At 36.0% G+C, this 14,725-nt stretch overlaps 1 protein-coding gene across 10 annotated transcripts in view; it reads left to right on the forward strand.

Moving 5' to 3' along the window:
- Positions 1-10,028, forward strand: part of LOC101896486 (uncharacterized) — a 92,602-nt gene extending 82,574 nt beyond the window's left edge. For all 10 annotated transcript variants that reach the window (XM_059131714.1, XM_059131720.1, XM_059131719.1 and 7 more), the window contains one exon: positions 9,265-10,028. In XM_059131714.1, the coding sequence (XP_058987697.1) occupies positions 9,265-9,629 (365 nt within the window). In that variant the 3' untranslated portion in view covers positions 9,630-10,028. The remainder of the gene's footprint in view (positions 1-9,264) is intronic.
- The last annotated feature ends 4,697 nt before the right edge of the window (positions 10,029-14,725 follow it).

The following is a 14,725-nucleotide window of genomic DNA, read 5'->3' on the forward strand; positions in this document are numbered from 1 at the left end:
CGCTTTCGAACCCTGGAAAATGGATGATCGGACATCTGTACTATTAAGGGTATAGTACTTACAGATCCGAAGAGTTATTATAATCGGCAATTCATAAAGTGCCCTGAGAGCGACAGGGCTAAGAGAAGAATTTCATGCCGAGTACAATCTCTCCCTCAGGAGCACAAAGTCATACAAAGCGCTTGGTCCTTATGTAGTGATTCCTATGGTGATATTGAAGCAACTGAATGAACCAGGAGATGAGTACCTAACCAAGCTCCTCAATTTGTCGTTAGCCACCCTATTAGACTCAGAAGCTTTGCAATGGGCAGGGTGGTCCTGCTACTGAAGTCAGGCAAGAATACCAGCAATTCATACAGGTCGATATATTATTGAGTGGCTGATCATCAACACGGATTTCAGAAATGGTTTGATATCGTCCATGTAAGTAAATGGGAACGCATGTCGTTTGCAAGCGATTAAATCGAGGTAAACTCACAATGGTCACAATGTTCCCATAATGTAAGAAACATCCTTGCATAGAACGTTCACAGTAGATGTTAGTTTTGATATAATCCCCAAATATATGACAGAAAATTGCACATATAGGTTCAGGTCTTCGCATAGTTCCATATAACTGTACCTCCAGATATACGGTATTTACATGATTTTAGCGACATTATTCACAGGGATTGTATTAAATTCGTATTTTTTAGCAGTATTTTTCATATTTTTTAGCAGTATTTGTAAATTTGTTCCAACTGTTTTTTTATTTGTTAATTATAATATCCAACTCCCTATTTTTCTGTAGTTTACCTTGTCATATTCAAATAAGATTCAAAATATTATTTAAATGAATGTGAATCTTACTAGTTTCTAGTGAATAAACTTGCCTTTAATAAATTAATTAGAAATTAATAAAAAAAGGAATACTGCATTTCCTTTTTTAAAAATAAACTGAAGAATTTTCCTTTTGGCGATTTCTAGCACTGGATTTTGCTATGGCGGTAGAAAAAAATCTGAGAAGTACGCCCAGCTATAGCAGCTGGTGTAGAATACAAACTTGACAACATTGTCAGAAGCACGAATAAATTGGTTTAATTGTAGTGACCGACATTGCCTAAGCCAAAAAAGCCCAATAAATGTCGACAAAAATCAAAAAATGATCTCACAAAAAAATATTTTTTTTTTAATTTAATTTTTTTAATATTTGAAAAACTCAAGAGAGAAAAAAACTGTTTAGTTTGCAATGAAAAACGTAAACCATTTACGTGGAATTTACAGAAAAATAAGAAAAATTTGTAAATTATGTAAAATTCATCTATTACTATTAGAAACTAAACGCTAAAAAAGATTGAATTCGAAATAATTAAATTGAATTTATAAATAATAATGCCGGCTTTAGGGTGCTTTAACAGAAAAATATAACTGTCAATCGAAATTCAATAACGACTAGCCGTTATATGCTACAAAAAACTCAAAATAATTTTTTACAAAAAAAAAAAAAAAAACGAAATAAAACACAAGCAGCGTCGGCAGAGCGATCAACGCATGTGAGTTGTTAACTACCTCACTACAAAACAACCAACGTCAACGATCTAGCAGTGAAAGGTGGGGATAAAAAGATGGGCGGTAGATTTGAATATTAATAAAACGACGGTTGAAAAGGCGCTTTGAATATTTGGGTATTCTTGTTGTTGCGATTAAACGAAAATAAACCAACAAAATCGATCAAACAAAGAGTCGGGAATAGGAAGAAATTGTTGGTATTTTTTGAATTGCAATGAAAAAAGGGAACGATGTATAATAACAGTGTTGTAATAGTTTTTCTCACTAGTGACTTACCATGGCACAATAACAAGGTTTTCCTGACGATTTGAAAAACTAGATAAAATGTCGACATTTGTTGAGAATTTTTTTTCTATTAGTTAATCATTTGTTCTGTAATTAGAATAATTATTTATTTAACACAATTATTTAGCAAAATTACCGACTATACGTGGACTGTATATTATATGTAATGATAGAACACACGCGTTAAGGTAATTGTAGGGCGACCAGTACGCGAGTTAGAGAACCAATTTACAAAGTTAATATTTTTTAAAAACAAAAAATGCAAAACCTATTGCATTCGAGATATGTTCAATACAAAAGAAACTGAACTACTACTACTTTTAAAATAGAAAAAAGCAACAATTAGTAAAAACTTTAAAGAGTTCGCTAAATGATCCGACTCGAATGGATCAAAATGTTGGTGTGATACCAGTGGCGTGATACCGGTGGCGTGATACCGAGACAAATAAACAGAAAAAGAAAGGAAATTAAAAACAAGTAAAAATACATTCGGTCTATATATCAAATACCCACCAATACGAACAATGTATTAGAATTGTTAAAATACCAAATACCCGAAGGTACCCCGATATGTTTGAGCTATACGAAAACGTGGACCTATATATACAATGTTCCGCAACTGCAGCTAGAACCCATTACAAACAACAAATACCATTTTTAGACAAACCCGTGGAAAATGTGGTAAAATCATCAAAATACCCAATACAAACTACTGTGCCAAATATTAAAGCTCTATGTCAAATAATGTGGGCTGTATCGTGATTTCAACAGACAGATGGACATCGTCAAATCGACTTGTTATTGCTTGCTTGCTTTCCAAAATACTCCAGACACAATAGTCCAACGGATTGCTATCCGGAGATTTTGGTGGCCATTGTGCGCTGGAAATGAAGCGAGGAACCTCATTTTGCAACCATTCTTGGGTGAGGCGTGCTGAGTGCATTCCTGTTGGAAGAATCCAAGGTCTGCGGCCAAAAAGTTTGCGTGCCCATGGCTTTTATACACCCTCCAGAAAATTTTCGGGATAATATTCGGCATTTATTCTGATGCCACGATCGATGAATACGAGCGGAGAGCGACCATCGGTCGTTATGGCGGCTCACACTAAAGGCCAGCACAAGACGAATTGTAGTTGTATGCTTTTTTCGAAACACTGGTTTTATCTACTCAATTATGCGCTATGCATTTGATAGGCAATGACAACCAACAACATCCCTCATTTTGATTCATGTGTGCCATTGTCTGAGGTTCTCCATAAATGCAGGGTGTCGACGATGACATCGAACCATGTCGTCGTCAAATTGTGTGTTATTTGTGTACGTGTGCTTAAATTGAGAGAGTGTGTGTCTTACTTTCGACGGTGAGGATGTGTTTTTGTGTGTGCTGTAATTTTGAAGTAGAAAACACCGCGTAAATATAACATTGTATATATAACCAATAATTCAAAATATTATTATTATTAGATGAGGGCAGATATGACTCTCATTCAATATCAATATATGCAGACATCAACAAATGAATAGAAAAAAATGGAAAATATGGACAATCTCAATTTTTGTTCATAAAATAATAGGAAAATATTGTTTGCTTATTTTCTACCTACATATAGTGTTCTTTTAAAATTACAGTATGGGGGCAGAGATATGACTCTCATTCAATAAGAATATTCACAGAATGGAACTCAATCACTCAATCCCACAGGGGCTGGTTCTACGATACCGGATTGACCCGAAACAACAAGATCCCAGTTTCGGCCAGCGGCTGCCAACCCAGTATGTACATGTTTGTGTTTGTTTATTTTTCTGCATTGGGAGCAGCATATCCCGGAATGCTTGCTCCGGATTTTATTGGTCCTTGCCGGGATTGAGGAAAACCCCGGACCGTGGTTCTGCTCGGTTTGTCAGAACTTCATCCACCACAGATCTGTTTCGGTGCGATGTAATGGATGCAGAGAATGGGTGCACTTCAAGAACTGTTCCGGACTAAGGCGTTTGCGAGACTACAGCGAAAGGGATTATGTTGCGACTTGCTGCAGTAACGTAGTCCCCAGCGAGTCCACTTCTTCGTCGTCCTCATCTGAGACGTCGTCGGAGTATGGCACTCCACCGCAGTCTCCAAAACAGCAACCAACACCACAGCACCTAACGCCACATGTTGCTGTTCCAACTCCGAATTGTGCATCATTCTTGCAATTCAATTGCAACGGACTCCGAGGCAAAATATATGAGAGAGTGGAATTTATGAATCGGAGGAATATTAAGATCGCAGCTGTGCAGAAACCAAGCTGAATGAAAATTGGAGCCTACAACGTACTAAGGAAGGATCGCACCAGAAGTGGAGGAGCGGGATTAGCGTTCCTGTTACACCATTCTGTTCAGTACAGACCTATCTCGTTTGAGCTAGTCTCTAGTGACCCATACATGGAATGTATGGGGGTAGCAGTCAAGTGTGGAACTGCCGAGGTAGAGGTGCTTAATGTGTATATCCCGCCGATTAATGCTGTGAACCATGTTATTTGCCTGATATTAGCCCATTATTGGTAGGCAATAACCGCCTGGTACTAGGGGATTTTAATGCCCACCATGAATTGTGGCATTCCGTCCTAGGTAATGACCAGAGGGGATCAGCGCTGGCAGAGCAGATTGACTGCTCCACATTCTGCACGGTTAACGAGGATGCCCCCACCCGAATAAGAGGAGAGTGTCACAGTTCGCCAGACTTAACCAAAGTGTCACCCGGTCTGATAAATGACGTGACTTGGCAACCCGTCATTTTTCTTGGCTCAGACCATCTCCCGATAATCGTCTCCATAAGCAGGTCGCCCGATCTCATAACCTCTGAACGCCGCACTTTCCTTAACCATGGGAAAGCTCACTGGCCAGAGTTCAGAGAATTCACCAACCGCCGCTTCAGAGAACTCCTCAACCCTTCTGATGTTCGGGTAGCAGAAAGGATTTTCCGAAACATCATCAAAGCTGCAGCCGCTCGCTATATACCTGCTGGTCGAATACCCGAGATAAGACCAAACTTCCCAGCAGAGGCAGCGGGATTAGCAAACTAGCGTGATGATCTCCGACGTACCAACCCAACTGATCCTAGAATCTGTGATTTGACAGTGGAAGTCAACCGGTTGGTACAGGAGCATTAAAGGAAAAAGTGGGTAGACCATCTGAAGTGCTGCAACATTGGAACCGATATGAGTAAGCTGTGGGTAACGGTTAAGTCGCTCTCGAACCCTGGAAAAAAGGATGATAGGACCTCAGTCACTTTTAACGACGTAACGGTGACTGATTCGAAGAGGTGCGCGGAATATTTTAATCGACAATTTGTCAAGCACCCCGAGAGCGATAGGGCGAAGCAAAGAGTACTACGTCGTATCAGATCTCTTCCCGCCGAGGAGGAACCACCACAGTTTACGATGGGTGATGTTGCAAATGTCATCCGTAACGCTAAGTCATCCAAAGCGTTGGGCCCAGACGGAATCTCAATGGTAATGTTGAAGCAGCTGGATACGCCGGGAGTCGAGTACTTAACGAAAGTTCTCAATTTGTCGCTAGCCACCCACATAGTGCCCGACACCTGGAAAATGGGCCGGGTGGTCCCGTTACTGGAGCCAGGCAAGGATGCCAGTAAAGGCGAATCGTACAGGCCGATTTCGCTTTTGTCGCCAGTAGCAGAGACTCTTGAGGCTTTACTCCTCCCCAGCATTAGAGGAAGCTATATAGTTGCTAACCACCAGCACGGATTCCGTCCACAACATAGTACCACAACAGCATTACATGCCATTTCCACACATATTAGTAGAGGACTGAACCAGAACAGGCCGTGTGACAGAACAGTGTTGGTAGCCATTGACCTATTAAAGGTTTTGATACGGTCAATCATGCCACACTGTTCGAGGACGTGCAGAGAACTACCCTCCGGCCAAGTTTCAAACGTTGGATAATCAACTATATGTGTGGACGCCAGTCGTACGTGGAATTCCGGAACAAGAAGTCCAAAGCCCGTAGAGTGAAACAGGGAGTTCCCCAAGGTGGGGTGATATCTCCGGAACTGTTTAACCTCTACCTTTCCGGAATTCCTCGCCCTCCAGACGGCATTGAGATCGTAACGTATGCGGATGATTGTACGATCATGGCGTCGGGTCCAGTGGTCGATGACATATGCGAAAGGTTGAACCCCTATCTCACGGAGCTTGCCGCATACTTCCACGCGAGGAATATGAAAATATCCGCCACGAAATCAACGGCCACATTCTTCACCACATGGTCTGCGGAGATGAGAACACAGCTGAATGTTCAGGGGAATCTAATACCGACCACGAACTACCCCAAGATTCTTGGGGTCACGTTCGACAGCATGATCAAGTCGCAAGCCACAGCTATCTGCGACAAGATGAAAAGTAGGAACAAGGTCCTCAAGGCGCTAGCCGGCAGCTCTTGGGGTGCGGACAAAGAAACCTTGTTGATGACCGATAGGTCGGTCTGTGGTCAGCTATGCGGCTCCAGTGTGGTCTGCGAATACTAGTGCTACGCAGTGGAAGCATATCCAGACCTGCCAGAACGCTGCCCTGAGAACTGCGACAGGGTGCCTCCTCATGACACCAGTGGACCATCTACATGAGGAGGCGAAAGTCCTTCCCTTACGTCAGCATAATCATATGCTTTCGTTGCAGTACCTGCTTGGGTGTTACCGTGAGAGTCATCCCAACCATCATATGGTGGATAAATCTCCCCCACTCAGGCGTGTCAGGAAGGACATACATGATCTAGAGAGGGAGGTCCAGCGCTATAAGAGAGAACCTCTAGATCAAGAAGCCTATCAGGCAGGTCTGAGTGGCATTCACACCGATGCAGTCGCGGATGCTATTAGCAGTTTTAAAGTGAATGCCGTCCTCGGAGTCCACACCCATCCATTGCAGCTGAAGAACGTCAGCTGCCTAGACAAACCAGGGTAGTTTTGGCGCAATTACGTTCAGGATGGTGTAGTCGTCTCAATTCGTATTGGGCACGAATTGATGAAGATGTGCGTTACGCCTGCCCGGCGTGCGATACAGGCCCGCACAATACGCTACACCTCTTTAATTGCACAGCCAAACCTACCCAACTCACTCCAGAAGATCTCTGGCTACAGCCCGATAAAGTAGTCGAATTTCTAAACCTGGAGCTGGAACCAGATTAGCAGAACGCAAACACATACATGTACTACTGCTACAACAACAACAGAATGGAATAATGGAAGTATAAAGTGTTGTTTACGTGAATTAAAGCCCTTTAGATCATATCATCACCATGGCCGGCGCTTGAGTTCTGGTGGCTAGCCGAAGGTGCACATTTTCCGCTGACCTCGAAAAAATTTTTCAATGGAATCGAATTTAAAAATAATAGTACATTCTATTGACAAACTTTGTAAGAACCTTTAAACATTTTCTGTAAAAAATCAGCGAACAAGTTGACGATTTTTTCAATTTGTTATTCTTCTTTTGTCAATTTTTTCAATTTGTATTATCATATTGAATTCAGTGGATTTTTGGGAAAAAATAAAGAATAATTTTTCACTATATACAATTTTTCACCAAAAAAATAAAATAAGTGCGAAATAGGATGTTAACTGATATTTACCTTTCAACTCCAGGGCCTACATCGTGGTTCAGGTGGAAGATGCGAACACATTAAAACAAACAAAAATGACCGAAAAAGCCTAATGGGGTTCATTTCAAAGCGTGGGCCTACTACTTTCATGTGACAATAATCCGTCCAATAAGAGCTCAAAATGCAAAATTCTTTGGGAGTACAATCAGTAAAATACCAAATATAAAGGGTGCAAAATAGTAGAGCGAATGGAACTTTTAATTAGAAAAGGATTTCTATCCCTCCAGAAATTCTTCCCAAACATTTTGCAGGTCATGATATCGATCATAACTCACGTATAAGGTTACAACCCGATTTCATATTTATATAACCATCGTATGATTTAAGCTATTTTTGGGGTCTTGGTCACTTTTTTCATTTTTTGGCTCTTATTTGGCATCTTTGTAAGGGGGTAGAGAACCTCTTGGATTTGAAATTTTCAGAGTAGGGCCCATATTGGTCTTGATCACATTCATCAATTGATTTAGCTAAAAAATTATGTTTATGCTACCCTGGGGTAGGGAACCATCATACAGATAATTGCCACATAAGAATTTATTTAAGTAAAGTCCCCACATGGGAGTATCCCCAAGTCCACTTTCACAACTAATGTGCGGTCAAAAAAGAAAATTTTGTATTCTATTGAATTTGTAACCCCCAAGAGAATATTGGTTGGGAACGTAGATTTAGGAGGTACATCTATATGAAATGAATTGTGGAAACAAGAACAAATTACAAATATAAGAAAGTAGCACGGGACCGAATATTTATAGAATCGTCATTGAATTATACTATGATGAAAAATATGGACTTTATGGGTTCTCCAACTTACAATTTAAATGGCAAATAAAATTATTTCCCATCTTACGGTAATGGGTGTAAAATTGTATTTATATTTGACTATTCTGAAATCATTCTGCCCTCAATTATGAGGTGGATAAAACTATTTTTACTTACTTAAATCACGCGAAATTTTTTTCATTTTGACATGCTATATTGCTCTGCTATATTTTTGATTTGGCCTCTATTCTCATCTTGGATTATAAGGGATAGAAGAAAGTTTTCAATGTAGGTCGATGTTTCGGAGTAATGCGCATATAGAGGTACCTCCTGATTTTACCATATTTCAAAGGATTTGGCTAAACATGTGTATTTGGGGGATGAAAATCTTACACAAAAATTTCAATATATCTACAAATTTTATAATTTTCTCCGTGTAATAGTACCCCCTCAAGTCCACCTTTTGGCGGACAAACAGACCGACATGGTTAGGGGGACTTATAAGGACTCTAATGCACAATCTAAGGTGTTAATGGGTTTAAAAAAGTAATTAACTTTGCTATTCTTAAATCATTCAGCCCTCAATTAGGAGGTGTACAAAATACAATAAATTCCAAATTACTGCTCATTTGACTGGAAAATTTTGATACGAATACGAAATACTAAAAATTAATTTGATCCCTCACATGGGGATAAGATTGATATATGCTTTTTAATAGATTTATATAGCACATCCACACATTTGAAGCCCACGGTTTAAATATTGAAGCCCACGGCTTAAATATGGGTACAGGTATTTTAAAGCACTTTTAATCGACCAGTACGTGCTCGTGAACTCTTACATCACTCATATCTGTTAATAATTATGCTTTGACAAATATGCATAGTAGAAAAAACTACGGGCCGGCAACGCGGACCGGGCCAGCTAGTACTTTTATAAATGTATTTTTTAGAAAACACTTCTAAATTTTAGAACACAAATTAACTTCTTTAAAAATAATTTTTTTCTTTGTTTTTGCAGTCGGAAACGATAAACCCCAAAGGCGAGGAAGTGTTGGTTCTCTTGACAGTGGAATGTCCATATCGTTTCAATCAACAACAACCAGTAACGCATCGCGAGAAAATGCCGCAGTGATTGCTGCCGCTGCCAATGCGGCTGCTGCCAAATTAAGACTGGTTCCTCCGGCTGCGACCGTCGGTGGGTTATATATTGCGCCCGGAATCCAAGGTTTTAATCAAGTGAATTACGTACATCCACATGCTGCTCATATGTTACAACAACAGCAAATACAACAACAACAAACTCAGGCACCTGTTAGTGGTCGGATTCCAGGACGTGAACGTAAACTTTCTCGTTCAGAAGAAAATAGATCTACCGAAGTCTAAAGAATTCATATCTCATAAACTATTCTTTCTGTTTTGTATAAAAACATAGGCATTGCTTTATAATAGTTTTGTTGGTTTTTAGTTTAATGGTATTGTCTTTGTATTGATAGGTATAAGTTTTTTGTAATTTAATAATAATTTACCTTTTTAAATATAACCACTTACATAAACTCATAATACTTCTATATATGTACATAAACACATATATTTATGAAATATATAACTGACCTATTAATGTAACTGACGTTGCAGACATACTCTGATGCACTTTAAATTTTGAGAATGTCTGCATTGATGTATTTATATCATCATTATTTATGGAAGTATAAAAATAATTATCCTAATGGAGTGTTTTGTAAATACATTAAATGACACATTAAAAAGCAATTGAAATGAAAATTAACAAATTGTATTATTGCAATAAGTATTAAAATGCAGCTATATATATATATATATATATATATATATATATATATATATATATATATATATATATATATATATATATATATATATATATATATATATATATATATATATATATATATATATATATATATATATATATATATATATATATATATATATATATATATTTGTTCCATTTTGATATATATATATATATATATATATCAAAATGAAACAAAAATATGTTTGCCAAATTATATTGTAATTGGTTCAGATTTGGATATAGCTCCCACATATATTTTCGAACGATTTCGTTCATTTGATGCCTTAAACACAATATGAATGTTCGATTCCAATGAAATTTGGAATGTGTGACGGGATTTAATCCGAAAATAAATTTGTCAAATTATATTGTAATCGGTTCAGATTTGGATATAGCTCCCATATATATTTTCGGCCGATTTCAAGCATTTGATGCACCAAACACGATATGTATTTCCAATTGTAATGAAATTTAAAATAAGTAACGGAATTGGGAGCCAAAATAAATTTGTCAAATTAAATTGAAATCGGTTCAGATTTGGATATAGCTCCCACATATATTTTCGACCGATTTCATGTATTTGATGCACCAAACACGCTATGTATCTCTAATTTCAATGATATATATATATATGTGTGTAGCGGAAATTAAAACAAATATACATTTGTCAAATTATATTAAAATATTAAAATTTTATGCACCATACACGATATGTATGTTCGATTCCAAAGAAATTTGGAATATGTAACGGGATTTTGATTAGAAAATAAATTAGTCAAATTATATCAAAATCGGTTCAGATTTGGATATGGCTCCCATATATATTTTCCGCCGATTTCACATATTTGATGCACGAAACACGATACGTATTTCCGATTCCAATGAAATTCGGCATGAGTGGCTAAATTTGGTACAAAAATAAATTTGACAAATTATATTCAAATACGCTCAGATTTGATTATAGCTCCCATATATATACTCAGCCGATTTCACATATTTGATGCACCCAAAGCCAGAGAGACAAAAATCTGAACCGATCTCGATAAAATTTAGGAAATGTATTTCTGAGCTGCATTTGATATATTTCCCCAAATATTGTTGTTACAGAGTGCATATTACGGCTGCGGTGGACAAAAATAACAAATCGGATGAACAATATATATGGGAGCTATAGCTATATCTGAACCGATTTCGATCAAATTTGGCATAATTTGGTTGTATGTGCAAAATTCCATACTATTCGGGCTGATATTACACGTTTGGTGCACAATAAAAGGCAAATCGGACGAAGATATATATGGGAGCTATATTTAAATTTTTACCGATTATCTCCAATTTCAATAGGATTCGTCCTTGGGCCAAACAAATGTTGGTTGGAAAATTTCATCTCAATCGGATAATTAATGCGGCCTGCATTTTGTTCACAAAAATACATGGACAGACGGACAGACAGACGGACGGACGGACATGCATAAATCAACTCAGAAAGTGATTCTATGGAGATCCTCACCACTATGTGGTGTAGGGTATAAAAAGTATAGTTACACATCTACTAAGAACGGCTCTGATTTGACTCAAATTTTCTTTCGGTTATTTGTTATTGGATTATTGGACAGTGGAAATTTTTTACGGGGAAATTTTTGGGAAAAGCCCCTAGAAAAGTCGAAAAACTGAATAAATCGAAAGTTGATTTTTGATACAGAATTTTGTGTAAAATGCCATTGAAATCGGACATTTTTATTAAAATCATCAAAATCTTAACGTACTTTTTCAATTGCGGCTATGCCAAATGGGAAACCAAAAGTTATTGCCCGCATAGATTTAATAACATTGAAAACTTTAAATGTCAAATAACAGTTCATTCGGTAGAAATTGTTACAAAAACATGCAGAAGGTTGAATGTTTAGTGATAGTATTATAATTAAATGAGACGTGATACTCCAATAATCCTAGAAATCTATATCTGAAAAAAGAAAATGTTTGTATGTTTGTTTATTTGTAGTTTATGGACTCGAAAACCGCTACACGGATTTTCCTGAAAATTTCCCAGTGTATTACAACATCGCCTGAAAGTAACATAAGCAATATAAATTTTTGAAATTCTACTTGGAACTGGAGATATAGCATCAGAATCGGAGATATCTGCCAAAAATTTAGATTTTATGTGCACATATCTATTGAAAGATTACTTATACAGTCTCCAAATTTGGAATTTGGAACAAAAATTAATTTGCCAAATTATTTTGAATTCGATTCAGATTTGGGTATAGCTCCAATATGAATTTTCGACCGATTTCATGTATTTGATGCACCAAACACGCTATGTATCTTCAAAGAAGTTTGGAATGTGTAACGTAATTTAAATCGAGCGTACATTTGTCAAATTATATTGAAATATATATTATATATTTTCGACCGATTTCGTTTGTTTGATGCACCAAACTTGATATGTACGTTATATTTTAATGAAACTTGGAATGAGTGACGGGATTTAATCAGAAAGTAAATTTGCCAAATTATATTGAAATCGGTTCAGATTTGGATATAGGTTCCATATATATATTTCGGCCGATTTCATATATTTGATTCACCAAAAACACGCTATGTATCTATAATTTCAATGAAATTTGGAATGTGTAAAGGAACTTAAAACGAGCGTACATTTGTCAAATTATATTGAAATCAATTCAGATTTCGATATAGGTTCCATATATATTTTCGACCGATTTCGTTTGTTTGATGCACCAAAATCGATATGTACGTTATATTTTAATGAATCTTGGAATGAGTGACGGGATTTAATCAGAAAGTAAATTTGCCAAATTATATTAAAAATGGTTCAGATTTGGATATATGTTTCATATATATATTTCGGCGGATTTCATGTATTTTATGCACCAAACACGATATTTATATCCGATTTCAAAGAAATTCAGAATGTGTGACAGAATGACGGAATTTAGTTTAAAAAAATCCGAATTATGTTGAAATCGGTTGAGTTTTGGATATAGCTCCTACATATATTTACGGCCGATTTCACATATTTAAAGCAGCAAACACGATTCCAATGAAATTTGGAATAAGAGAATATCCGAATGTGTTGTGGAATAAAAATTATTTTTCCAAATAATAGTGAAATTTTTTGAGGTTTAGATATACCTCCCATATATATTTTCGGTCTATTTCGTATATTTAATCAAAGAAAAAAAATATCCACCAATTTCAATGAAATATCGAAGGTGTGACGTAATTAGGTCCAAAAAAATTTTTGTCAAATTATATTGAAATCTGTTTAGTTTGGGATATGGCTGTGCCCCACAACGCCTTTGCTATGGTATTAGGCTAACAGTAAAAAACTACCCAAATATTTAATTGAGCATACGATTATTGTGGGGAAGTATGAAGCTACCTCAAATTCTCTAATAGCAACAGAAATTCCACTCAACTTCAAAAGATTGCAGTTTCCTGCATGCTTGGCTTTTCCAATAAAATTAATAAATCCAAAGGACAAACTCTTCGTATACGCGGACTAAATTTGGCATTTCGATAGATTTCTTTGTTTGTTCATTAAAGTCTTACAAAAATACGTTTTTTAAATTCTTTAATTTGTTTATTTTATTTAAACTACAAAATATTCGTATTTAAAATTTTGAATGCATATAAAATCAAAAGGGGTAGCGAAACGCACTGGGTTCAGCTAGTATGTTAAAGTTAAGGACCCCTAAAGAATGTATGTTCGTTCACCATTACGATAGAGGTCACCAAATTTAATATGTGTCTTTTCAACTTTGCATAGGTTTTTATATTATTCTTAGGATGATTGATGTTGCAAATGGTATATATATATATATATATATATATATACTCTTGGCCGATTTGAGGTATTTGAAGGGCTCAAGAGCATTTTTGAGGTTAGAAATCTTTTGTCAAAAAAGTACAACATAAGTCCACATTATGATTTATTTCCTATTCACCGGTGCATTTTTATATACGTCATTTCATCGTGTTTAATTAAATTTTCAAACCTCAATCATCAGTATTATAAAATAAAAACCTAACTCTGGGTAGAACAAACATTTTGAAAAAAATTATCCAAACCGTTCCAAGCGTTCTCAACTGATTCAATTACCAACGAACAACAATATATAAATATATAAATATATATATATATATATATATATATATATATATATATATATATATATATATATATATATATATATATATATATATATATATATATATATGCATTAAAGTAGTGCAATATTTTTTTTTTTTTAACCAACATATATTCGTAAATATTCCGGGTTCAGGCGTTCTCAACTGATTCAATTATATATATATATATATATATATATATATACTAGCTGGCCCGGTCCGCGTTGCCGGCCCGTAGTTTTTGTCTATTATGCATATTTAAAAAAAACACTTTTACACCAAACTCCGCCACACCTTTCATATTTCATTGAAATCATATATATATATATATATATATATATATATATATATATATATATATATATATATATATATATATATATATATATATATATATATATATATATATATATATATCTATATATATAAAAGAAAGTTGTGTTAGTTACTACGCTTATAACTTAAGAACCGCTGGACTGATTTTAAC

The sequence above is a fragment of the Musca domestica genome, unplaced genomic scaffold (assembly GCF_030504385.1).
Source record: "Musca domestica strain aabys unplaced genomic scaffold, Musca_domestica.polishedcontigs.V.1.1 9, whole genome shotgun sequence".
Classification (NCBI taxonomy): Eukaryota; Metazoa; Arthropoda; class Insecta; order Diptera; family Muscidae; genus Musca; species Musca domestica.